The sequence below is a fragment of the Antennarius striatus genome, chromosome 1 (genome assembly GCF_040054535.1).
Source record: "Antennarius striatus isolate MH-2024 chromosome 1, ASM4005453v1, whole genome shotgun sequence".
In the NCBI taxonomy this organism is placed as follows: domain Eukaryota; kingdom Metazoa; phylum Chordata; class Actinopteri; order Lophiiformes; family Antennariidae; genus Antennarius; species Antennarius striatus.
In genome coordinates, this window is record NC_090776.1 from 29,911,004 (window position 1) to 29,936,438 (window position 25,435).

The window sequence follows — 25,435 nt, forward strand, 5'->3', positions numbered from 1 at the left end:
CGTTAACTTTCAATGGATATAAATAAACATTATGCAAAGTATATAGTAATCCCAGTCTCTTGGATATTTCAAAAATATTTAACTGCTGTTCATTTACACTCATCTTTTGAATAAATACATTCAATACATTTATACTTTGTCTAATCCAGTTTATTTTTTCTTCGTAAAAGGAGATGTTAGAAAAACGAAGAGGGAAAGCAATCAAACCAAAATAAGTAGAATTGTCCATATTTGTATTCCCATTTCATGACACCACAACAGAAAGTAACTCCACATAAATTCGAAGTGCAATGTTAAGAGAGTTCAAAGTAGGTCTTAATCATACTAAATATTCATTCATTATGCTTTTTTTCTTAGTTAATTGTTACACAGTCCAGGATTTCCAGGATTTGGAAAATATTCGTGGATTTTGACTTTCAGGACTCTACTCACCCACCTGTCATTTTGATGATCTACAGCAAGTTAGAGATAGACATCAGAAATCAGAAAAAGCAATGAATAAGGGGATGATGAGGAAAGATGAAGGCCTGAGAGAGATGATTTCAGCTGAGTTCATAATCCTGGCTGGAAATGAAAAGACAGGGCTCAAAGGAGGACATTAAATGCAAGCGAAATGTGGACGACTGAAATGGTCTTATATTATGAGAAACCTGAACTACAAAACTATCACCATCCATTCATTTTGCCTGCTTGTGCTTGTGAACACCTAAACCCATAAAACAAAACGTGTGCACATGCAAAGAGTACACAAAAGTCCTTTATGCACTTAAATGTTATCAAATCCAGAAAATACTTTTGTCCTGATATGTGCACACTTTCAATATACATAGTCGACACAGGGCTGATGGAGGGCTGTGAAGAGTAAAAAGCGCAAAGCTGAGGAAAGGAAGACCGAGAAAACCCACAAAGAAATAAAGTTTTAATCACATTCAAATGTTGAAGACCGCTGCATGCAATCTAAAGGCAACCATCTAATTCACAACATAATAGTGATTTCATTGTCCTGTAACAGCACTGCAAAAACATCTTCGGAATAATCTTACAAGTGAAAGACTAAAAGGTGTCTCAAGGAAAAAACAAGGATGCGTTTAGTGGGTGGAGGGGTAGAAATTGGTGACCTGAGGTGGATGATGAATAGCGGTTTGTACTTCCTAATGTCTGGGGGTTGACAAGAGCCAGGGGGGGAACAGGCTAGCTCAGTTAGCCTCATACAATCCATGCTAAGTGCTGAGTATATACTGTAGCCTGGATTGAAGGGAAAGAACAGGATAAAGAGTACCAAAGCAGAGCATTCAATTCTCTTCCTTTTCATTTTTTTTCCTTCATTTTATGAGGTAAAGAGTCATTTTAAACTGTCTGACTAGACAAATATTAACAAAAAGCCTTCTACATTTTCTGTTCACGGTTCCATTTGTTTTTTCCTGTATGGTCAGGATCTTACAAAAAAGTGAAGAAATTGTATATTTCTTTTGCACTTTATTGTTCTGTCATTCCTGGGTTTGATTTTTCCAAAAGGCATCTTAAAACAAAAAGAAAGGATATGATCAAGCCAACAGAAGTAGGAAACAACTGACATGGTTAACATTTGGATTTAACAAGAGCAAGCATAATATTAACAAAACAGTAGAGGGTTGTATCCAAAAGAAAAAAGAAAAATATTTCAAAAGTAAAGTGAGAAAAATTATTTATTTATTGTTTGTGATAAGACACCTTTTGAACACTAAGATTCTTCAAAGGGAAAAGATGCTCAGGAGCACTCCTCTCCGATGCGCTGGCAAGAGCGGCCCACCTTGCGATCAAACTTGACCATCTTTAGGATGGCCTCCTGACGACCACGGCCCAGATGGTCGAAGAGACACTGATGTTGCTCCGGGAGCCGGTGGAGCATACAGAATACATAACCTGGAGTGAAGGAGAAGGAGTAGATAAATAGTTTAGTTTTCTCTTTTTAGAATGATTACTCTCTCAAATAATTGTAAATATGTAAAACAAAAAAATTCCGTACGAAAATAGTTCTTCATACTGTTTGCAGCAATACCTTAGATGCATTCTCTTAAACTTTAAATATTTTCTTAAATGGCTAAAGGAACAATTACATTATACTCGCCATTCATTTTGCAGCCACGGCATTGTGTCATAAATTCAGAAAACAGCCTTATCAAGTGGCTCCATTCAAAAAAGTTCTGCAACTGACTGTCCTGACTAAAACACTTTGATCAAAAGGCACTGCTGATGCAGGAGGCTTGATAAGCTCAGAGAAGCTTGTTAGCTCTCATTGTTTCAAATTAATCCATCAATACGAAAAATATCTCTCCTGACATTCAATGGGTGGTGATTAAAAGTATGCTTTGACAGCTGGTTGCAAGGTAATGTAAATCTATGTGATTAAAGAGCACACAAATGGAGTGTAAGGGAGAAGGTTGTGTAACATTTGACAGTTTTAAAAAGGACGCTACTGCCAGTAACGGTTTTACTTACCACAAGTAAATGCAAAAACCTCCCATGATGCCAGTCTGCTGGTTGGGATATAGACAATACAATGTTGCCATGATGGCAACCTTTGCATTTCTATAATTTTTGTTTAAGAGTAATATAGAAAACATCTGAAGTGAAAACTACATTATTCACTCTAACCCTTACTCAAAACTAATTCAGTTTTAATCAGCGCTGTCTAGGCTTTACAGTATGCCCCTTATGGGTTCCTCATGAAAGTAAAACACAAACTTGACTGCATTTCAAATGTCTAAATGATTGTTAACTTCACCATTTGTGAGTCAACAGAGTAAATGTAGAACACATCACTAGTTGAGATGATATAATTGATGCTATTTTAATTTTGGTATTAGAGCTGAAGTAGGACAGCATCCAATGATCTTTATTATTGATTGTAACAAATAACAAGAAAAGCTATAAAGGTTCATGTATGATTCTATCAATTTATCAACCAATAAATTAACTTTGAAAATGAAAGATAAATCAAAGTACCAAACAGCTAAAAGGGTCTTCCTCCTCAACATTAGATGAAAACCCGTATGATTTAAACAGGTTTTCAGATTGCAACGAATTTTCCCTGCATCACAAAAGCTGTCATATACTGACAGTCGTCAACAGACACTGTGAAGAACAGACACTCTAGTCTGCCTGCTTTTCTTGTCATTTCCATTAATGAAGCATTCATGCTTTCAACTTATCAGATCTCTTTGGCTTACACTGTAAGACGTTCTGCAGGAACATTAGCAAAGTAATCTGTAATTATTTCAATAGCCAGAAATTATTACAATTTCCATAATTTTCCCTTTCAGTCTGTTGAAGAGCCTGTTTCCATAATAAGCACTGGACAATTGAGAATAGTTGGCCCATTAGGTAATCTGTGCCTGGTGGGGTGGGGGGGGAGGCAATTTCCAATTTAGCCATTATTGCCTGGATTTAAGGAGATGGTCTTTGAGCAGTGAAGAACTATCACTTTTTAAACACTTTAAGTTGCATACAAACAAGTTGCTTAACAAGTCATGTATTGGTTTAAACTGCATTAGTGTTAGTAGTAATTGCCTTGTGTTTTATAAGCAAATTGAAACATTCAGGCTGTTAGTAATGGTCCCTCAAGGCAAGCAAACAGCACACCCATTTGCAGCACCAAACAAATATACACAGGATGTGAAATTCACTGCATTAGATTTAATAGTCACACTACCAAATTATACTACACATATTTAACAGTGCAATATTGACGTGAGCCCCATGGCTGAGGTCTTTAACAAAGACTATAAATGTGTGTGAATAGGTCTGTGTTTTTTTAAGAGCATGCATAAGTGATAATATAGAGTTGTACTGTACCACAGCGACAGGAACCTAGCTCTTGCTGCACCAGCTCCAGTTTGGTATGACAGTGATGGCAACGTTTGCGGGTCCGCTGTTTATATCCACTGCGAGACAAGGACGTGCATGATGTGAACAATGATGACGATGAGTCTTCAGCTTGGGCTACTTCACCCACGCGTGCACGTTTCTCTGGTGAAATATCACTCTCTGACTCCAAGGCTGAAAACACACAAAAAAAGATTACGATTAAAGATTAAAACAACACGCACACAGTTAAAAAGAATAATCCCTGCAATAATCTCCTTCCATAACTGCAACTCAATTTTTTAAATGTAAATTTAAAGGTTTTTCTGCAGACAATCTTGGATGTGTTTTTAATACTGTGATCTCCTGTGAAGCTGAATCTAAATGAAAAAAAAACATTAAAATGTTGACAATGTGTTTGTATGATTCACATTACATTTCAAACAAGCCATAATAATTTTTTTTAAGACTTGCAGGAATAGACAGCTGTGAAGAAATTGGTTCTTTGTTGAAGAATTGTCATTCTTCCATGAAGAATTGTCACTGGCGCTGTTGCCATATAGGTGATTCTCACATGTCATGTCATTATTAAGTAACTCACCAAATTTTATCATTTATTTTATCGTTAAACTCATATAATTTCAGTAAAACAATGATTTTTAAGTTTATGGTGAAAGACATAATTTTGTTGTCCAGCTCTGGTTCTCTGTTGGTGGGAGGTATAGATGGAAAGACTGGAGGAGGAGAGGTGGAGGACAAGTCTGAGGGACCGTCTTACACTCAGTGGAACCTTCCAGGCAGCAGCCAGGTGGAGGGTGACCAGAAAGTTGTCTGTGAGGTTCGAAACCTGCCTGCATGTCATTCTCTAACAATCTCTGCTGGAGGTATCGCCACATCATTTGTCATAAACCTTCAAACACTGTGGTAATATTATCACTGGAATCGACGACACATCTTGCTTACCATGCCTGTAGTTGAGACTCGCATAAATTATCACACCTGTAGGCAGTGTTAGGGAGGAAAGATTTAATCAACCTACAAGACATGATTTTAATTACTAATTAATCTTTCCATTTATTTGCAGTCAAACCACTTTCTACGACAGTAATCCCACTTTACTCGTGGTTAATACATTCCAGGACGACCAGTGAAAAACAAAATTCCATGATATAGCAACAAATTATTTATAGTAATTTAAGCTTATGAACCCTCCCCATATTACTATTAAACCACTTTATATCCGTACTACTTTTCCCCACACTCTTCTACACTATTTAAAGCACTTTTGTGGTTCGTGGAAGTGCGCTGCGATTCGAGAGTCTCGGTACGCAGCATATCTGGATGCTGTCAACCAATAGCATGCGCATATGGTATCCCGTGGCTACCTACTAAAATTACGCAATGTAGTGAAGCCGTGAAGTCTGCCTTCTCACAGCTAGTGGTTGGCACTGCAGACTGTTATCTGGTCATGTCGCCATCAGTGTCAGCCTTCCCCCAAAACCTTTGGACAGGAACGTAGTAGGGCAGTGATTATAAACTGGTTATCAACAATTGACACCCACTAATTTATGGCATAGAAGAAGACTTGCAAAGTTTGTTTTTAAAAACGAATTGAGCATGGCGAAATGTAAATATGACATATAGGGCCCGTTTCACAAAGTAGGTTTGGGGGAAAGCCTGGGTTAAGTTAACCCTGAAATCAGGGAAAACCAGGGTTTTCGGTTTCACAAAGGGAGGAAACTTAAGTAAACCTGACCCGTTTCATGAAGTGAACTAAACCTCTGGGTTTGTTACCGCAGTAAGACTCTCCGAAGCTAACCTGGTCGGGAGCAGGTTTTATTCCACAAACCCAGGGTTTCCTCTGACTCCGCCCCCTTTTACAGTCGCTCGTGCCATTTCATTTCCTGGTTCTGTCGGATGGAGAGTTTTACCGACATTCGGTTTTATAAATAACTCCGTATTTTAGAGGTATTTTAGAGGCAAACATGGCATGTCTGTTTGACGAGGATCCCATAGATGGAGTTTCAGCATTAATTCATAGAGAATTAAATGCTTTTGTCTCGCGTTCACATGTCCCGTAATATTCCGGTACCGGTTCACGTCACGATCCATCACACACACATGCAGCAACACTGCGTGTAGCACTCCGTTCAGTTTTATTGCCTTATTTGCCAACGGTAGTTTTCTATGCTCAGTGTGCATCGCCTTGGAACTGTAACCCCAGTTTTTCTATTTCACTGGAGATAAACCCGTCAGAATCATCAACGAGTTCCACAGAATTGCAGGTGAATGATGTAGAAATCTGATCAATGAATTTGAAATTACATTCTCTCAATCACATTGCGCAGCAACCTCAGAATTGGATCAGTTATATTTCTTTTAGGATTTCCCAATCTACAGTAATTGGCTGCATAGATGGTACTCACATTCCCATCACACCCATCAAGGTACATGTACATTGACCACAGATTCATAATTTTAAAGACTGCATCACAGAAACTAAAATCTGTCCAGATCATATGTGATGCTGTAGACCTCCACATTTCTGATGTGGAGGTCTCGGTCTCACGGGTGACTCACGGGTGTATGTTAAAGTCTTATCTGAGCAGCAGACTGTAATGTGGTCGGTAACTTAAAGATTTAGATAATAATTCACTTGTCTCCATTGTTTAATCCACTCTAATGAATCCACTATACATTACAGGAGAGTTTGATGTTTATTTTGCTGGGGGACAGGGGTTACCCATGCCAACCATGGCTGCTGACCCTTTAGTCTGACCCAGGCACTCAAAAAGAACTTCAACTGGGTTAACTGCAGGAAGAGAGTCCGGCTGGAAATGACCATAGGCCTGCTGAAAGCCCGTTTGCCGTGCCTACGTCACACCAGGATGATTCCTGCTTTCCAGGGTGGCAGAGCAGTGACAGACACCATCAACCAGAATCATTTCAGAGTCTAAGTCACCATTATCAATAAAGCAGGCAATAAAACCATACAAATACACATTTCTTTTGGTCATCTTTATTTTTTACAAAGTTAGTTTAAAATTCTAATAGTTAACGTTCTAATAGTTAACATGATTCACCTGTGACCATCACCTACCTCTAACTTGTGCTCCAGAATTTAAATGTCCAGATCTGCCCTCCTAATCTGGAGGTTCTAGTAAACCAATTCTATTTTCTGTTCTTTAAGAGATAGTTGGAAATACATGAGGAGTACATTAAACCATACAGTTGCATATGAATTCCACAAAATGAACCGCTGGTGTTTACTGAACAACTATTTTATTGTGAAAATCTTTGCAGTCGGGATCCTTCTGCTACTGTCCAGCCATGCTGTGAAAAAAGGATGAGAGGGTGTTAATACTTCAGCGGATGCTAAATGTCACAATGTACTGCACCAGAATGTTCAGCAATGGGATGAGATTAATCAGTAACATAAAATATTAAACCAGATTTGTTTTCTTTAATTTCTTATTCATTTATTTTTCTCTTTATCAATTAGTAACTCCTGTGTGTATTAGGTGACGCAAACAGACAGGAAATAAAACCTGGAAAGCCCAAAAGCATTTATAAGCAGCACAATGCCACAGATATTGATGTAAGAACTAAAGCAGTTTTGACTATTACTTTATCAAGGAAACCATGCAAAGGAGCTACTTGCCAGCTCTTGATTTCAGCTCTTAGATTTCAGCTAGATTTCATGCTAATTTGACTGTTTTATTTACATAACATTTAAAAGTTTAAACAGATTTCCTTATTTAACAGAACCTGATATAGATGAGAGCACATTAATGTGCGTCACAAGAGCATTATGTTGGCGACAAAACAACTGAACATTCAAACGTCCACTCAATACGTACTGTAAAATATCGAACATAATGAGGATGAAGAGGATCCCTAATCTCTGACCTGTGTGAACGATGTTTTTATACTTCATCCTCAGCTGGTGACATGTGCTCTTCTCCCCCGCTGGATTGCACCTAAATAAAATAAATCAATAAACTATTATTTAAGGTCGTTTACCTTGAATTTAATTTTACCATGAGTGCAACGGACTACGTTTAAACTTACGCACTGACTCGAGCAGCGATGTCATCCCACGCCATCTCCTTTTTCGCAGCTGCAACGCTGATCCTCTTTCTTCTGAAAATGTCCTCAAATTCTTCATATGCATAAATTTAAATCTGTACTTCGACTGCCATAAAGCGCTGCGGTGCGCGTCCCGTCCAATGTTATGGGGAATCGTTGAATCCGGGCTCCATTGATGACGGCTTTTTTTAGAGTTGTCGCGCCTGTTAAACTGCAGATCAACTTACTCTGGGTTAATAAAACTAACCCTGAAAAGCGTTTTTGAAAACAAAATCCCTGGTTTTCCAAGTTCAGGGTAAGTCAACCCAGACCCACAGGTTTACCTCAGGGTTTGTTAACCCCGCCTGTGTGAAACGGGCCCATTAAGTATGGATTCTCTTACATTGAGGACAACAAAGTACACAAACCTCAGTGTGCTTTGCGCATCGAGGTCTTTGCAAAAGAAAGCATGAAGCCTTCAAAACTGAAGCAGTCGAAAATTGTTACTAGAAAATTTGAGAAATTTGTTTAGCCAATTTGGAAGCAATCCAGTGTTGTTGATCATACTTGATACACTTTCATGCTAAGATGATACATGAAAAGCACAGAAAAGACAACAATCGAATATGTGAGGGTAGATCTGAAGCATACCTGACTCACATGAGCGTTTTGTGGGAGTGCAGACTGAACTGAAGACTGTGTCTGTGCTGGATGCTTCTGAAGAGGTATATGGCAAGGAAAAAGGAAGAAAAAGAGGAAATGAATGATGAATATTAAAGAAAAGGAAGGACAAAGAAAAAGAAAATTATGCACAAAATTATACACAAACAAAAACAATTACAAGTCTTTGGATATGTTGACTGAGAATAGAGCAATCAATCAATCATCTAAATAAAAAATGCAGTCAAACATGGTGAAATAGACTTTAAATTATAGACACATTCATTCTTACGCACATATCTTCATCCATACATACTCTGGTCAATTGCAGCTCTGGTCAATTGACCACAGCCTGCCAAGTTATAGTGAGCCTTTGGTGGTTGCTTGGTTACCACAGTAAGGTTAATCACATGCTAACAGCATGAGAAGACTAACTGAAGTGTGTGTTATCATATTTCATGCTAAGAGATTTTCCTCTCAAAGAGACATGGAAAGATAGTGAAGAAGATGAAGTTGGTAAAAACAATCTTTGCCCTCCAATGAATCGGCACCTTAAGTGTGGTTGATTTATGTGTCATAGCAGAGATAGCACTGGTCAAAATTACAAATTACTTTGTAGTAGCATCAGATCAAGGACTTAGCTCTGTACTCTTATTGTGCCTTATTCAATCTTAGTGCTGCATTTCACAGCACTGACTACCAGCTATAATTACAAAGACTTGAATAATTAATTGAAGTGAAAGCTGGTCACATGCACAGTCTAGTTAATCACAGAGTTATTCAGGGTGATTTGACAAATATTGTTTGCACATAATAAGTTATGTCTAGTGAAAAATAATCACTTAATTAAACTTCAGGAATGTCTTAGGGATCTAAAAAATTAGATAACTTAGATAAAGCTTATTATTAAGGCTAGCTTAGGCTAGTCCTTAGGTATGCTGCTATACTGTAAATTCAGACTACTGAGTGGCTCCCTATCACGCACACAGCTACTCTTTCTATACACATTCATGCCTCACTAATTCAATTTACAAACTTTACTTCTGTTTTATCACCCTGCAGGTTGCGATGGACCAATCCACTGCTGGGATAATGGTTGACACCCACTGACATACACATTGTCATCTGCACCATAAAAATGGTTAATCACGATCATTATTATTATTGCTGCCAGTGCTGTCATAATTATTAAAATAACAGTAGTACTAGCGGTAGTGGCTCAGCAGTATAGTGGGCGCCCTATGATCAGACATCGCGGGTTCGATTCCCACTCCCACCCAGCCATCCTCAAAGTGTGAGCAGACAGTAGCAGGTGTCAGCTCACCTCCCAGCCACGGCCGAGGCAGCCCTGAGCAAGGTACCGTCCCCCCTACAGGCTGCTCATTTGGGGCACTTCCCGAAGTCGTGACCTGTCACTTTGCCTCCCCTATACTGTTTGCTGTTGTTGTACTAATTACATACCTACAGGTCCCTAGTGTGTTGTATTTGTTTCAGGGGCCTGTACAAAACAATGTATGCATGGTCTAACACATACTGTACATGCATGTACTGTATAAAGCTGTGTGTAAAGATAATTTCCCTGTAGGGGATAATAAAAGTGGTCTTTCTTCTTCTATCTTTCACAAAAGCTGTTCTTGTTGCTCTAATGCACATACCTGTGTTAGTGTACCTCAATATCTCCATCTCCACATATTCTCTCTACTACTTCAGGTGGCAGGAAATAATATCCCTGTTCAACAGAAAGATGTCCTGAACTAAAAGTCTCAATGCACTGCAGTGGCTTTGACCACTCATATCATACACCATATGATGACATTTAAGTTCTACACTTCAGAATAGGAGTTATTCTAAAAATATCTGTCAGAAGCTGTAGGTACGAGCAAATGGCCAATTCCAAATAATGAGAAAAATAAAAAACTATGTGAGCTGACTGAAATAAGTCAGCTCACATAATCATTAAATTATGATTATCAACAGCTGTCTTACCATCCTGAGAAGGTAGAGATGACATCCCCCTCTCTTCTGCTGAACGGTCTTCCGAGGTGTTAGGCATGGATACCAGTGACTGGCTAATGCTGCTGTTTGTTTCATTACAGAAGATGTCTGCTTGGCTACTGCTAGAGCTTGAGGACGCCTTTGACGTACAATCACCATCTGTCTGCTTCTTGTCAATACCTGTAAAATAAAATAAAATGGTAAGAAATTATTAGTTTTCAAGTTCCATTTGGCCAGTAGGCTGTTCAAATGTGACATAGAGGGAATATATGTGCCTTTTTAGAATATGCTCAATTTCATTTAGAAACAGTGGTACACTGATAACGTTCTGCTGGGATGTTTTGTAATTACATGTAATTTTCTATTCACTTTTACATCATGTTTTAGTTACAGGATTAACTAAATATGTACTGAACTAAGAAATACCAACAAAACATCAGATTTCAGCTAGACAAGTTAAATAATTACAAGAAAAATGTTAGAATAAATCTTGAAATCTCCCACAATTAAAAATATTTCAGAACAAAATGTCTATAGTAAACAGTTTTGAGTTGCTGAGCCAGAATTTTCAAATTTTCAGTATCATTCCAGAACAGCTACAGTCAACCCCGCAAGTGCACAGAAGACAGATTTACCTGCAAAACATTTTGAGCAGAGATTCATAGTTTTGCTTGACCTGAGGGAAAGGGAAAGCAGAGAAAAAGCAAACATTATTATTGTTATTGTTGTTTTTTGTATTAGTATTATTACTATGTAATGTTGTTGTTGTTGTTGTTGTTGTTATTAAAACGCTTAGAGGTTTTGTTTTTATGCTGGCCCCATCTACTGGTGGGCATCTAGATACCATTAATAGCATGTTGCTACAGCATTACTCCAAGCCCCAGACTTTTTCCGATCTGTTGCCAGTCAAAACTGTGACATGAGTCACAATTCTAGTTGATGTGGATTTTTTTTTCATATAATTTTCAAGATAAAAACATTTCTCATTCCCCTGTAAAGCAGGGCATTTCTGAACCCCAATGCTTCACTGAAAATGATAAATTATGATTTCACCTCTATTCAAAATACACATGCACACGTTGTAGGTACACAATAGACATAAGTTCACAGATTTGAAGAGGTCATTTTTCGGTCATATATAAAGCCAATAACTCCCCAATAATAAAAAACAATTACATTGTTTTTCAGGTGAGTTGTGGAGGTTATAGATGACATTAAAGTTTAAAAGCTTCAGAAATTATTCATCTTGTTCTCATTTCTTTTGTATCACATTTTACAGATGGAGCTTAAAAGAGTTTTCAGTAAAGAAAGTCTGCAAAATAAAAAAGAAATTATTTCATTCTGATAACACTAATTTCCTCTGTGATATTCCTTCAGAGTTCTGTGAGTATATAGAGGGAACTTTGCTTTTTTTTAATGTATAATGAATCAATGAAATTCTAATTGAAAAAGAGCAGCTATGAAAAGTTTGGCCTCGGCCTTGGTGCTCTTCTTCTTCTCTGGTACAAATCTGCAAAGCATGACTACTGAATAATAAAAGTACACAAACAGCTAGGGTTCAATAAATGGATTAAAATAATTGCAAACCTTCACAACATCCTCTGTAGGGCCATCATGTGTATGAATAGATAGGCATATTCAATTAGAAGTGACACCATTTGTGCCAATGTTTATTTACATCCTGCTTCAAAGCATTGTATTGTAATTGTCAGTGTTCTCATGTTCGTTCGACCGTCCGTCCGTTAGTTCGTTTGTCCACCAAATATCTTTGCAACCGTTGCAGATAAAACGATGAAACAAAACGTGCATTACTCAGGCGGCAAAGGGGATGAAAATGAAATGCTGACCTTCACCTTGACAAAAGTAGGTCAAGGTCAAATTTCAACTTTTGTACACTCATGAACCGGATATGACAGAAAAACGAGGGAGAAGGCCAGTGTGATTAAGACTATAGATCAAAGCTAGTTTTTTGAGCAATGAAAGTAGGTCAGAGAACTAGCTTTGATTTTCACCTACGCAAGTAGGTCAGGCTTAAATTTTGAATTCAGGGATGTTGCAGTCTGTGACTTTATTGGTTTTAGTTTTATTTACTTCTGGTTCAACTTCTAAATATGCAATGGAACAGAAATACTGTAATACGGCAAAATGTGCCAGACAACTCCACTGACACTTGCACAGTACACAGTGAAGATGGTGAAGCATGGTGGTGCAAGCAACATGATATGGGAATACTTCTCATACTATGGTGTTGGTCCTATTTATCGCATACCAGGAAGCATGGATCAGTTTGAGTACTGGAGTGAGGCTACAGGGAGAAGACATCAAGAAGGTGGAGGATTTGAAGTACTTAGGGTCAACAGTCCAGAGCAATGGAGAGTGTGGAAAAGAGGTGAAGAAGCATGTCCAGGCAGGATGGAACGGGTGGAGGAAAGTGTCAGGTGTGATGTGTGATAGAAGAGTTTCAGCTAAAATGAAAGGAAAGGTGTACAAAACTGTGGTGAGACCAGCGATGTTGTTTGGTCTAGAGACAGTGTCACTGAGGAAAAGACAGGAGACAGAGCTGGAGGTAGCAGAGATGAAGATGCTGAGGTTCTCTCTGGGAGTGACCAGGATGGATAGGATCAGGAATGAGTACATCAGAGGGACAGCACATGTTAGAGGTTCTGGAGATAAAGTCAGAGAGGCCAGACTGAGATGGTTTGGACATGTCCAGAGGAGAGATAGTGAATATATTGGTAGAAGGATGCTGAGTTTTGAACTGCCAGGCAGGAGGCCTAGAGGAAGACCAAAGAGGAGGTTTATGGATGTAGTGAAAGAGGACATGAAGGTAGTTGGTGTGAGAGAAGAGGATGCAGAAGACAGGGTTAGATGGAGGCAATTGATTCGCTGTGGCGACCCCTGAAGGGAAAAGCCGAAAGGAAAAGAAGAAGTAGCATTGATCATTTAGAGTACATCAGAATACTGATAGTCAAATGCCCTTGAAATGGGTGTTTCAACAAGGCAATAACCCCAAACACACCAGCGAGACAGTACAATCATGGTTCCTAACAAACAAAATTCAACTAATGGAGTGGCAAGCCAAGTCCCAAACCTTAATCCCATACAAAACTTGCGGGCTGACATTAAAAAAAATGTTCTTGAGTAACCAACAAGAAATGCAGAAGAACTGTGGAACTTCAATTGTCCTGGCCTGCAATACCTATTGAGCGGTGTCAGAAGTTGTTCGACTCAATGCACCACAGATGTCAAACAGAATGTTATCAGAATCCGTGGTTACGCAACTGAATATTTTGGTATATAATTCTCAGGAAACTTGAATATTTAAGCATTTCTTAGTTTATACAGTCCATTTTTTGAGGTTGTAAAATAAAGATGTCAACACTTATTTTTTTGAACATTTACTTTCTTGAATTTCTGGTAAATATTTTCAGATTTAATTATGTTTTCCAATTTTCTTGCTTTGAAATAGAATGTGCAGTGTCCCCAATACATTTGTATACATTAAAATAAATTGTTGGTTACCCACCTTTTTAAACACATCTGCTATTATTATCAACATCTGCACATCAAAGTTTACCCTCAGAGTGTCCGTTTCATTTCCTATCCAGCCGTCGTCCTTACTCTCTGCACAATGAGTATGACAGTCATTGCCATCTGTCACATGGTATTTATGTGAAGGTGATTTATTACACACCTTCGTCCTCCTTTCTAAATGCACAGCCAGTTGCAGTCAACTTGAGGGGTGTCTGACTGTCTGTCACTGTGCATGGTATTTGGTACAAAAGAGACAGGGAGGAAGAAAGATACAAGAGTTGACACAAACCTCACGATGGCAGACAAGCAGGGAAGAAACAGATATTGAGTAAATCACAAATCATATCCTGTTGTCAATCCGACAAATCAGATCGCATATTAACTAAAAACGGTGAAAAAAAAATTCAGGAACAAAAGTGATGCATGCATTCTGTGTAACAATTGCAGAGTGTGACCATAATCAATCACAGTTTGACCACTACTGTTTCTACTGAGAACATTTGATTTGAACAGACAGGACGATGGTCGTCGCTGTCATTTTTGAGTGACATGATTAATAATATTAGAAAAACGCAGAAGTGTATTAATCAAGCATTAACAGACATGTACCACACACAAATGTGGCTGAATTAGTCACTTCTCTGTTTGGAGAAAGTATTGTGAAAAAAAAGGGGTTAGGGTTTGTAATGGAAATTTGTATTGTGTGTGTCCTGATTTGACTCTTATCATGTAATGCAAGGAAACACCAAGACAAAAATGATTCCTTGCCCCAAATGGGGCAGACAGATGTGCAATTGTGTCTCTTATTTCTCACTTACAGATTTAAATGTTCGAGGCTTAAGTGACAACATGGTCACAACGGAACTCATACACCATGAAACCGGAGGACAACCCAGTCTACACAGATGCTATTGGCATCCCACGTGGAGTTCCAGATGAGTACCAGACCAGCCAGATCCGACCAAGGATCTGCTCTCACTCCACCGGCTGGTGAAGGTGCCACTCCAGACCCTCATCTGGAAACAGAGGTTGCAGCTCTTGCAACCCCAGAAAGTTCCTCGGCTAAGGAACCAACAAAGGCAACGGCCTCAACTGAGGACATTGTGTGTTGAGTCGTTGAGGAGTCGGTTGTTTTGGTGTGAGTCCCCAACGGAGAAATAGAGAAGCATCGAACGGGCGGTGGGCAGACTGGAAATGTCCCCGTCATTTCAGAAGGCAGAGCGGGAGGCCCTATTGGCGCCCGACTCCAACGTGGGAAACATTGCTGGCATCATCCATTCCTCTGCTGGAAAGGGGGGTCAGCTTTAGTCAGGGTCTACAATTCACATTCAAGGACTTGTTTTATTGATAATTCTGTGCTCATTGCTCATGTGAGGGCTGTGGAGGTAAAAGGGTTGGTAATATTGTTTTAGCTAACACAGACCCTGATAATTAAGCTTTGCTGAGTCCCTAGGTCTCATAGGGAAGGTTAGCTTCCATTGTTTCCGCTCAAAACACATTGTTATAGATATTTCCACATTGTTACCCACACTCTCCACTGCTTGTGAAGCGGGGTGTACGCTAAATCCCTTTGGGGGAGGGAGCCACGTTCTCAGCAGTTGGAGTGAACATATAGGATACATATAGGTGACCCAGTTGGGCCACGTCTTCAATTGGTAGTTACACAAACATAGGTAACACAACACTTAGTTCTTGTCTACACTTCAGTAGTTATACCGCACCACATTAAGATGACAGGCCAAGGGGTGGAGATTAATAGAAATGTCCTGATTGTACTATGAATGAAGAGTCATAATCAGGCCAAGGGCTGGAGTGTAATGGAAATTTGTATTGTGTGTGTCCTGATTTGACTCTTATCATGTCATTACTGAAAGCATGCTTCAAAACCTCAATGCAACTGCTGGGTTAAGTCACAACCTACTTGTTTGAATACAGAGAGGTCACAGCAGGTCACAGCCCAACCATATGGGGAGCTAAGATGCTGTAAACCCAGTACCACTCACAAAGGAGAGCAGATAGAGAGGAGATGGAGACCTGTTTACCTTCCAAGGTGTAAGATGTTTTACGGTGCGTGGAAGCCTCTAAATTGCAATCTCGGGGGTGGTGATGTTTATCCTCAACTGGGAGTACCACCAAAGGGAGGGCTGCCTGCGAGCTGGAACTGGCCATTCCTGCTCGCATGCAGGCCTTGCTTCTTCAACGGTATAAAAGGTGAGGAGTTTCATACTCCAGTCGGAGTCAGCTGCGGGTTACCTACGGACGCCCAGCAGGTTGAAGCTACTCTGCCTGGGTTGTGGGCTCTCCTTCCCTGTGTCAAGGTAAGAGGCGAAGCATATTTGGAATGCCACCATATATTGTCTTAGCTCAACCAAATATTTGTTTGTTTATTGCTATGCTCTGTGGGGAATGAAACTACCAGTTTATTCTAGCATCATATAATTGTTTCTGTGCCTGTGGGGAATTAAACTACAAGTTTATTCTAGCATCATAGAATTGTTTGTTTGCATTGCTATGCGCTGCGGGGACTAAACGACACGTTTAGTCTAGCATCATAGAGGTCTTTTGACTTATTGTTTGTTTGTTGGTTTGTACTTATTGTTTCTTAGTATTTCTATACTCTGCGTGTAATAAATCACACATTATATTCTAGCATCATAGGAGTTCCTTGAAGACTTTTCAAGTCTCATCTAAGAGGCTTCTTCAGCTACGATGGTGGTTGGTGTTGTCCGAGCTTCTCAACGTTTTGAGGTGTGGTCACTGCAAGTCATATTCCAACGACCATTGCCAAAACCCTCCTGGTATTTGTTGGGTGTGCCACTGAGTGTCAACTTTTACTGGATTATAAATTTCGAAGATGTCATTGAGCCCTTGTATGCTAATAGGGGTTATTAGTATGAGCCACTTCACATTAGTCAACCTGTGGATTGGGTCTTTTTTGACAGTGGATTGATCTAAATGCTTTTGTAAAAATTCTGTCTAAAATAGTATGAAAAGATTTGTAAATAACCAAAACCCCATTAATTATCCAAAGTAGCACAGAGACATTTCAGATGTTGAAACAAATTTACTGTAATTATCACGGATGGCAGGGGGAAATATCGTTTCAACAGAACTATTATGGTAATTTTCAGATGACCAATGCTGAGAGCTTTTCATTAATTTATAATCAATTTGGAGTAAAATTATTGATCAAAATGCATACTTAAAATACACCAACATATTCAATGAAGTCAACTTATTACTTTGAAAATTTATTCAATCACTGTTTACCTTCAATGCCTTGCAGTTTTTCTCATCAGGTGGCTTCTGAGAATATGACATCTCTTCAGCTTGGTTTCTAGCTATAGGCTGTATTCATATTCACACTACTTACAGTTCACAATTGGTATTTCTAGTTTGACAGTTTCCTCTACACCTTTTGCACTGCCTTTCTCTTTAATTACTTCCGGTGGGCTTGCCATGTCGCCATCTCTTTCTCTTTAATGAAACCCCATCCCTTAGCACTGGACATTGCCTCAGTCAATCAATCAGTCAATCAATCAAGTCTTAATTTATTAAGCGCTTAATCATGGCAACAGACATTTCATAGCGCTTTAACAGACAAAAAAACCCAATAAAACCCTCCAGAGCATGCATAAGCGTCAGCGGCGGGGAAAAACTCTGGGCAGGACACAGACTCTTTTGGGCGGCCATCCGCAATGATCAGTTGGGTGGAAAAGAAATACAATGATGTTAGGGACAGGGTAAGAGAAAGAGAGAGTCAGAGAGAGAGAGGGGCAGGTAAGCCAGATAGAGTCAGCGTCTTTATGGTTATGGTTATTGAAGGCGATTTGATGCAGGCGCTGAAGTGGGGACAAGAAAGTTAGGCTGCGTTCACTGACTCCTGGGTTGTTGTCTTCAAAACATGTTCCCCATCGTGTAGTTGGTTACATCAAAGGACAAATGAATACATTTCTGAAAGCAAACGCCATGAGCATTCTCAATGGCCTAAATTGGTTCATATTTATCTCGTCACCAATCGCCAAACAAACATACTGAAGTTATTTGATTTGAACTTGAGTTGACAAAATATAATTTTTCAGTAAGAATAATAAAAGGTACCAACATCCCTCCAAAAAATTTTTTTTAAATGATTTAAAAAATTCACAGAATTATTCATTCATTCATTCATTTTCCAAATCCGCTTAATCCACTAACGCAGGTCGCGGGGTAGCCAGTGCCTATCCTGGCAGTCTCAGGGCGTGAGGCGGGGGACACTCCGGGCACGACGCCAGTGCACCGCGGAATTCACAGAATTACTGAATTTTAATTAAAATTGGCAGAAATCCTCTGAACAGTGTAAAATTTCTATCTGAGAATTGCGTTGCATCACCACCACATTTAGCTGAACTGAACCAGAGTTCAATGCTGTACTTTTATAGATTTTTTTCTTCCCATTTAGCCTAATGTACAATTTCACCTGCTCAAAGGTTGAGGCTTTCCTTCATTTTGTTTTCCATCCATCCATCCATCCATTTTCCTACACCGCTTTATCCGCCATCGCGGGTCACGGGCAGCTGGAGCCCATCCCAGCTGGCTTAGGACGTGAGGCGGGGGAAACTGGGCACAACGCCAGTGCACCACGGAGCCACACAGATACAGACAAACCACGCACGCACACCATCACACCCACGGGCAATTTGGAATGGCCAATTAATCTGAAGTGGAGAAAGGGAGAAAATGTAAAACTCCACACAGAGCGGGACTCCAACACGGAACCACCTTGCTGTGCAGCGACAGCGCTAGTACCCAGTCTCTTTTACAAAGAATCATTTTACCAATGCCACTGTCTAATAAATGATGCCACTTCAGGTTATCAAAAAAAAAGTTTATGTAAAATAAGTCTACCATTAAGCGGCATGACTGACCCCCGTATAAAAGAGAATGACTTAACTCAAAATGAACTGTACCTGTATTTTATTTCATTACGTGTTGATTTTATGTCCTGTAATTGGTAATGGAAGTCTTAGGGAATAGTAATTTTGTATTTAGAGTAGTAAATGCATTTAAATCACTTAAAATGGCAATTAAAGATTGATATTTAATCAATAATAACTTACGAACAATTCAGCTTATGAACAATATGGAGTTTCAAAGCTTTGTAGATCATTATTTTCTTATTCACATTTTATACAGTGCCCTACCATTGTTGAATGGAGGTTATAAAAATAAGTTTTTTAATGTGCATGACTGAGAAAAATAACCTGTGATCTTTCACCACCAAAGCTACATTTCCACAAGTGCAGGAATTAAGCTCATTTTAACTCTGACAAAAAAATTTGGACAAGTTAATGTCTTAACTTGTATTTGATGTTATTTTTCTTTATTCACTTGGATTGTTTGATCTCTGATTAATGGAGTTATGTGGGTTTATGTGGGTTTAATAACATGACAAATGTAACAGAGCAACAAGAAGAAGAAGAACAAGAAAATATTTTTATGTGCAATGCTAATGTTTGTAACTTGAATAAGTAATATATTATTTAACATTAAGGAGTAGTTACATTTATTTTACATTGCAATGACTTACATTTAGTTACATTTGTAAGTTACATCTGGCCCTTTGAGGACAGCCATTATGTTTATGTGGCCCTCGGTAAAAATGAGTTTAACACGCCTAAGGGTTCCGACCCTTACATAGGACAAACCGGTCTCTTTTGTTTCTTTTAAAGTTAATTAGCATCTACAGTATCTTGTTTACTTTACACAAGTAAAATCTTGACTCATGTTTTATTTGTTGGTGGGTGTTGCTTGAAAGAGTGAACACAATCCTCCTGATTGCAAAGTACCTCCTACTTACTGTTATTGCAGAAGTGACCCAGCAGTTTGTAAAGATAACATAACCTTAAAAGCAAATAGTTTTTGCATTTAGTATGTATTCAGTTAAAAAAAAGAGATAATTATCTGCATATCACACTAACTGCAAAAGTACATTGTCCAGTCAATTCTGCAGTGCCTTTGCAGATCTAACGAGTGTATACTAACTGAAATCTGTCAATTGAAATGAACATGTCAGTCATGTCATGTTATTAACTAAAGTGAGACACCTGCCTTCCATTTACAACATCACATAAAATGTTAAAAACTAGTTCAACAACACGTCAAACAATAAAAAAAAAAAGTACTGCTGAGGTTTGTGCTGATGAAAACGGATGGACGTCCACACACATTGCTTTTCAACTGATTCGAACAGGCTAATTGCTGCCTTTCACCAAAGTCTACTTTGACACCTTCTGATCAAGAAATCCATTCCTGAACAGCACATTGTGAATTAGCACATTTATCTTGAGCTGTCACACCTGTCACATTACCTGGGGGGCTAATCCCCTAGTCCAGTCTCTCTCTACGGAAGACGACCGGGGCTAGCCTGCTTTAGCTAGCGGCTAATGCTACAAAACAATGGGCAGAGGGAGTGAAAACAAGAAAAGCTGCTCGTCCCTGTTTCAGCTGCTAAAGCTAACAGTTCAGGCGGAAGGCTAGCGGCTCTGAGAGCAGTGGGGGGACGCGAAAAGCATCAGCGAACAATGCGTCTGAGAAGGATTGCTTGAACTTACCCCCAGAAACCACAGGGGCAGCGCGGGGGGATGATGTTAACGTTAGTCGGAGGCTTGCTGCCCTCGCTCCCCGTGTCCCCCATGTCCGGTCTTCCGCGGAAGGCTTTCCGTGTAGCAGGTGAATCCGGGGATGGACGGAGGGCCTGTGTTGGGTGTTTAAAGTCGTGTCTGTGACGGGTGCAGGGTAAACACCCAGGAACGATATTCCTCCACCCGATGAGGAACGACTCGCCGACACGAGCGGCCACTGACTCCGTAAAGTTTCGACAAACGGCACCGTCATCAATCCCAGCGGCAGTCGGAAGCACCGGGGAATCCTGGGCCGGTCAGCTGGAGTGTGGAGCGAACCACTGCCGGAGAGGGGCGTGCGGGCGTCTGCAGGCACGGCCGAAGGTTACCCCGATGTGGTACAGAGGACGCGACAGATGTGTTCTGTCGTTTTAATAAGTTGGTGCAACGATATATTGTTGAACAATTTTTAAAAGGTTTATTCTAGTATTTGTTTTGCCCTCACTTCAGCTCACATGGTATGATCCATTTAGAAGTATTTTCCTGATATAGGCTGTCGAAAACCTGGAACACCTTTCTGAGCGCCTGGTAGGCTTGTTTTAGTGGTACAATCTGCCTTTGTTGAATAGAGCCTACGGTATGCAGACGTTAGCGAATAAAATATAAAACAAACGTGTTCCCAACAGAGAAAACGGGATTGAAAGACTAAATTTCAAGGCTGTGTGTGTGTGATATTATATATATATATATATAATGTAACCGCAAGAGGACAGAAGCCAGTGTCTTATTGTGCCAGTCCCAAGCCCAGGTAAATACAGAGGGTTGCATCAGGAAGGGAATCCTATGTAAAACTTTAGCAAAATCAAACATGCGAATCAAACCTATGACTTCCACACCGGATCGGTCGAGGCCTGGGTTAACAGTGACCGCCATCGGTGCTGTTCACCTACAGGGCACCGGTGGAAATTGGATTACTGTTGGTCGAAGAAGGAGAGGAGGAAGGAGAGGAGGGACTTTAAATGTTGGAACTATGACAGGAAAAGGTAGAGAGTTGGTTGACATGATGCAGAGAAGGAAGGTAGACATACTGTGTGTCCAGGAGACCAGGTGGAAAGGTAGCAAGGCTAGAAGTTTAGGAGCAGGGTTCAAGTTGTTCTATCATGGTATAGATGGGAAGAGAAATGGAGGAGGAGTTATCTTGAAGGAGGAGTTTGTTAGGAATGTCCTGAAGGTAAAAAGAGTGTCAGATAGAGTGATGAGTCTGAAGATAGAAATAGAAGAGGTGATGTTCAATGTTGTTATGCTCCACAGGTAGGATGTGAGCTGGAGGAGAAGGAGAAATTCTGGTTTGACTTTGATGAAGTGATGCAGAGCATGCCTAGAAGTGAGAGTAGTCATTGGTGCAGACTTCAATGGACATGTTGGTGCAGGAAACAGAGGTGATGAGGAGGTGATGGGCAGGTTTGGTATCCAGGAGAGGAACGCAGAGGGACAGAATAGGCAGGAACATAGGGTGACCCAGCGACGTGCGGTCATGGGGTCATGGGAGGCAGGTGAGGCACGACCTCGTCTGGCATAATAAGAGAAAAAAAATGAAAAATGGAAGAAATAAATTAAATGGTTATATTTATCCAGTGATGTGTATTATGAAGTTATTTTCTATTCAACATCACCAATTTTAGGTTATTTTTACTCAAAATCGCTGAAATACAGAGAAGAGACCTGCAGTGAGACACCAGCCAGCCAAGCCTCACCATGGATTGTGCAATAGCTGTTCTGATATGCTAAACAGTGAGACCGTAATGCTATCTCTCTATATGTCGCTATTAAAATGTTCAAACACGTCCGCGCTATGAACTAAATTTCCATAATTTAGCTAATGTATATAATACAGTGGTTTTTTCTGTCAACAACTGCATGAGTGTAACGTCTTTCTTGAGTTGAGCAGTCCTGAAACTGGGATAAGGCACTATGTGAGGCATGATGCTGTCGTGCCTCATTGGTGGGGGGCGCTGGTGATCCCAGGGATTCCAGGGAGGTGAGCTGACACCTCCCACTGTCAGCTCACCTCTGGGTGTTTCTGGACGGGAGCCGGAATCGAACCACCAATCTTGAATCATAGCACGACCTGCTCTACCGCCAAGCCCTGAGATAGATGGATAGATAGATAGATAGATAGATAGATAGATAGATAAAACTTTTTAAGGTTGTTTTATCATTATAGTTCTGGTTCTTTATCAAGGCAGCACTTGAATACAGGTGATGTCATAAGCAGTGTTGAACTTTGTACCCTACTGCAGTTCTAATGGTACCTATATTGACAGACACTAGTGTTACTGATAATAATAATAATAATAATAATAATAATAATAGACCTTTATTGTCCCACAGTGGGGAAATTTGTGCGATCGTGGCAGCAGGGGGGGGTCAAACATAAATAGTTAAATAATATACATACATATTAACATCTGCAACATATGAAATTTACATATTCACATATTGGGAACATATTAACATATATCATATTATCTGAATGTACATTATATTCACACACCAAAAAAAAGAAAGAATATACACTACAGGCTGATGTTTACATTGCTCATCCAGAATTAGAACGTTGTGTTCTTTGAGTTTGGTGAGTTCTTGTAGTTCCCTGAGTTCTTTGAGTGGTCTGCTGGGAGGACTGCTGGTTGTACAGTTGACAGCCGTGGGCAGGAAGGACCTGCGATAGCGTTCCCTCACGCATCGGGTGAAGCAACCTATCGCTGAAGGAGCTCTCCAGTGATGTCAGTGTGCCCTGTAGAGGGTGGGAGTGGTTCTTCATCATTGATGACAGCTTGTTTGTCATCCTCCTCTCCACCACCACCCCCACTGAGTCCAGGGAGCATCCTAGGACAGAGCTGATATTATATTAAATGATATTAAAATCCATCTGCCTCTTTGTGTTACTGGTCTACTACATTGTGTGAGTTTTTCAGCTGTAAGCCTAAACCTTCTGGCTGAAAAAAATTAACTATCACACATTCAAGTTGGCAGGAAAAAAACTGGCAAACACAGTTATTAATGAGACATTTGTGAGGGAAGAGTCATTTGAAACAAAATAATTCATTTGCAGAGCATTTTTTCATGATGTTCTTAACACTAAAGGTAATAGCAAGACATTTCTGGGAGCAGTGCCAGGTGGGGGTGAGCTACAAATCTGGGTAATGTGTCAGGGAATAATGGATGTTGATCCTCCGCTAAAACAGCAAGGCGTACATGAAATGGCTCGAGCTCATTGCTTACTGAAGTGTGCCCTCCAATGGAGGAAACAGGTTGTGTTAACAGAATTGGTTCGACTGCATGATGTGTAAGTGGTACTTTTTTCATGACTTGTGTTTTGATCTCTTCAAAAATGTTTTCCTTACTTTTCATCGGGTAGCAATAGTTAATGAGTTTCGTACTTTTTTTCTAATATTAAATACAGTTATTTCCTGTAAGTCTAATTTAATGTCAGAAAATACAGTTGAGCAAACAAATATGAAGAATGTCAGATAAATTTTACGTCACCCAGAAAATTGAAAAACCAAAACTTTCACTCCGTCAGAAATTGATGAATTATCCCTTATAAGGTCTTGAAACATCATAACTGAGAATCCAGAAAAACTCAAGACAAGCACTGTTTTCATTTGTAGCCTGTGTTCTTGAGCAACACATAATAATTTAGGTTCTGAAAAGGTTGCCAAATAATTGCAAGCTTCTGATCCAAATGTCAATTCATTAACTGATTGAGAATTGCCTTAATGCGATTGTAATGATATGCATACGGAGTCTCATCAGCGCTCTTTATCCATCAATCAGATGATGATTCAGTGTACTGTTTCTGTCGATGTCCATGTACTCCCATATACATAATCTGTATATATTACAGTGCACCTTCCCTTTCATCAGAATAATGAGGATATCAGTCTGCCACTGAATGAGCACAAATTTGATGAAGAAATGTCATGTTTATATAGATGCAATTCCACCAAGCTTCCAGAACCAGCTCATCTCCTTAAAAGGATCTTATGAAGTGAACACAGGCAGCTTGAAAACTATATGTTGTGAGTATCCATCCATCCATCCATCCATCCATCCCTTTTCAACCGCTTAGCCAGGGCCCAGTCACGGAGACAACAGTCTGAGCAGGGATGCCCACACTTGCTTCTTCCTAGGGGATCCAGAGGTATTTCAAAGCCAGCTGAGAGACATAGTCTCTCCATCCTGTCCCCGAATTATTTAGTGAATCAAGGACTACTCAAAACCTGTGCAGAGGGGATTTTCACAAAAACAACACAGAGGACGACCGATGCTGCTCAAACAAACAAAGAAATATAACCAAAAGAGGACTTCAAAAACAGCGCTAACAATTTTCTAATGTACTGAAAGAAAAATGGGAACAAAACCTACCAAATCCTCAAATACTCTTAAACTGCAGAGTATTTGAGGGCTCCTACTCTGATTAATGACAAAGGATTGTACCGAGGGTAAGCACTTTTCACCAATGAGGCCGTGGTGTGCCTGGCCTGCCTGTACCAGTTCACTGCCTCCAGAGTCTCACGATTTAACAAGACTCAATAAGACTCTTTCTTCAGCTTGATGTCAACCATTGGGTTCAAGGGCTGCCACTACGGGAAGCACTGTGACCACAGCTCCGAACAGGCAGTAAGTTAGTGTACCGAGGCTTCATAAAATAAATACTGAATAATAAA

General features: G+C 39.8%; 1 protein-coding gene across 6 annotated transcripts; it reads right to left on the minus strand.

Annotated features, from left to right (window-relative positions):
- Positions 1-42: 42 nt before the first annotated feature.
- zfand3 (zinc finger, AN1-type domain 3) lies at positions 43-21,134 on the minus strand. Of its 6 annotated transcripts, XM_068320357.1 has the most exons (7): positions 20,694-21,082; positions 11,202-11,242; positions 10,558-10,746; positions 8,563-8,628; positions 3,835-4,038; positions 1,711-1,902; positions 43-1,519 (listed from the first exon to the last, which is right to left on the minus strand). In XM_068320357.1, the coding sequence occupies exons 1-6, from the start codon at positions 20,774-20,776 to the stop codon at positions 1,748-1,750; spliced, it is 738 nt and encodes a 245-aa protein (XP_068176458.1). In that variant the 5' UTR covers positions 20,777-21,082; the 3' UTR covers positions 43-1,519; positions 1,711-1,747. The 6 variants fall into 6 exon arrangements, with proteins under 6 accessions (XP_068176458.1, XP_068176467.1, XP_068176485.1 ...); XM_068320366.1 differs by lacking the exon at positions 43-1,519 and having other exon boundaries at positions 1,673-1,902; positions 8,563-8,625; positions 20,694-21,134; XM_068320384.1 differs by lacking the exon at positions 43-1,519 and having other exon boundaries at positions 1,673-1,902; positions 8,572-8,625; positions 20,694-21,132.
- Positions 21,135-25,435: the final 4,301 nt, after the last annotated feature.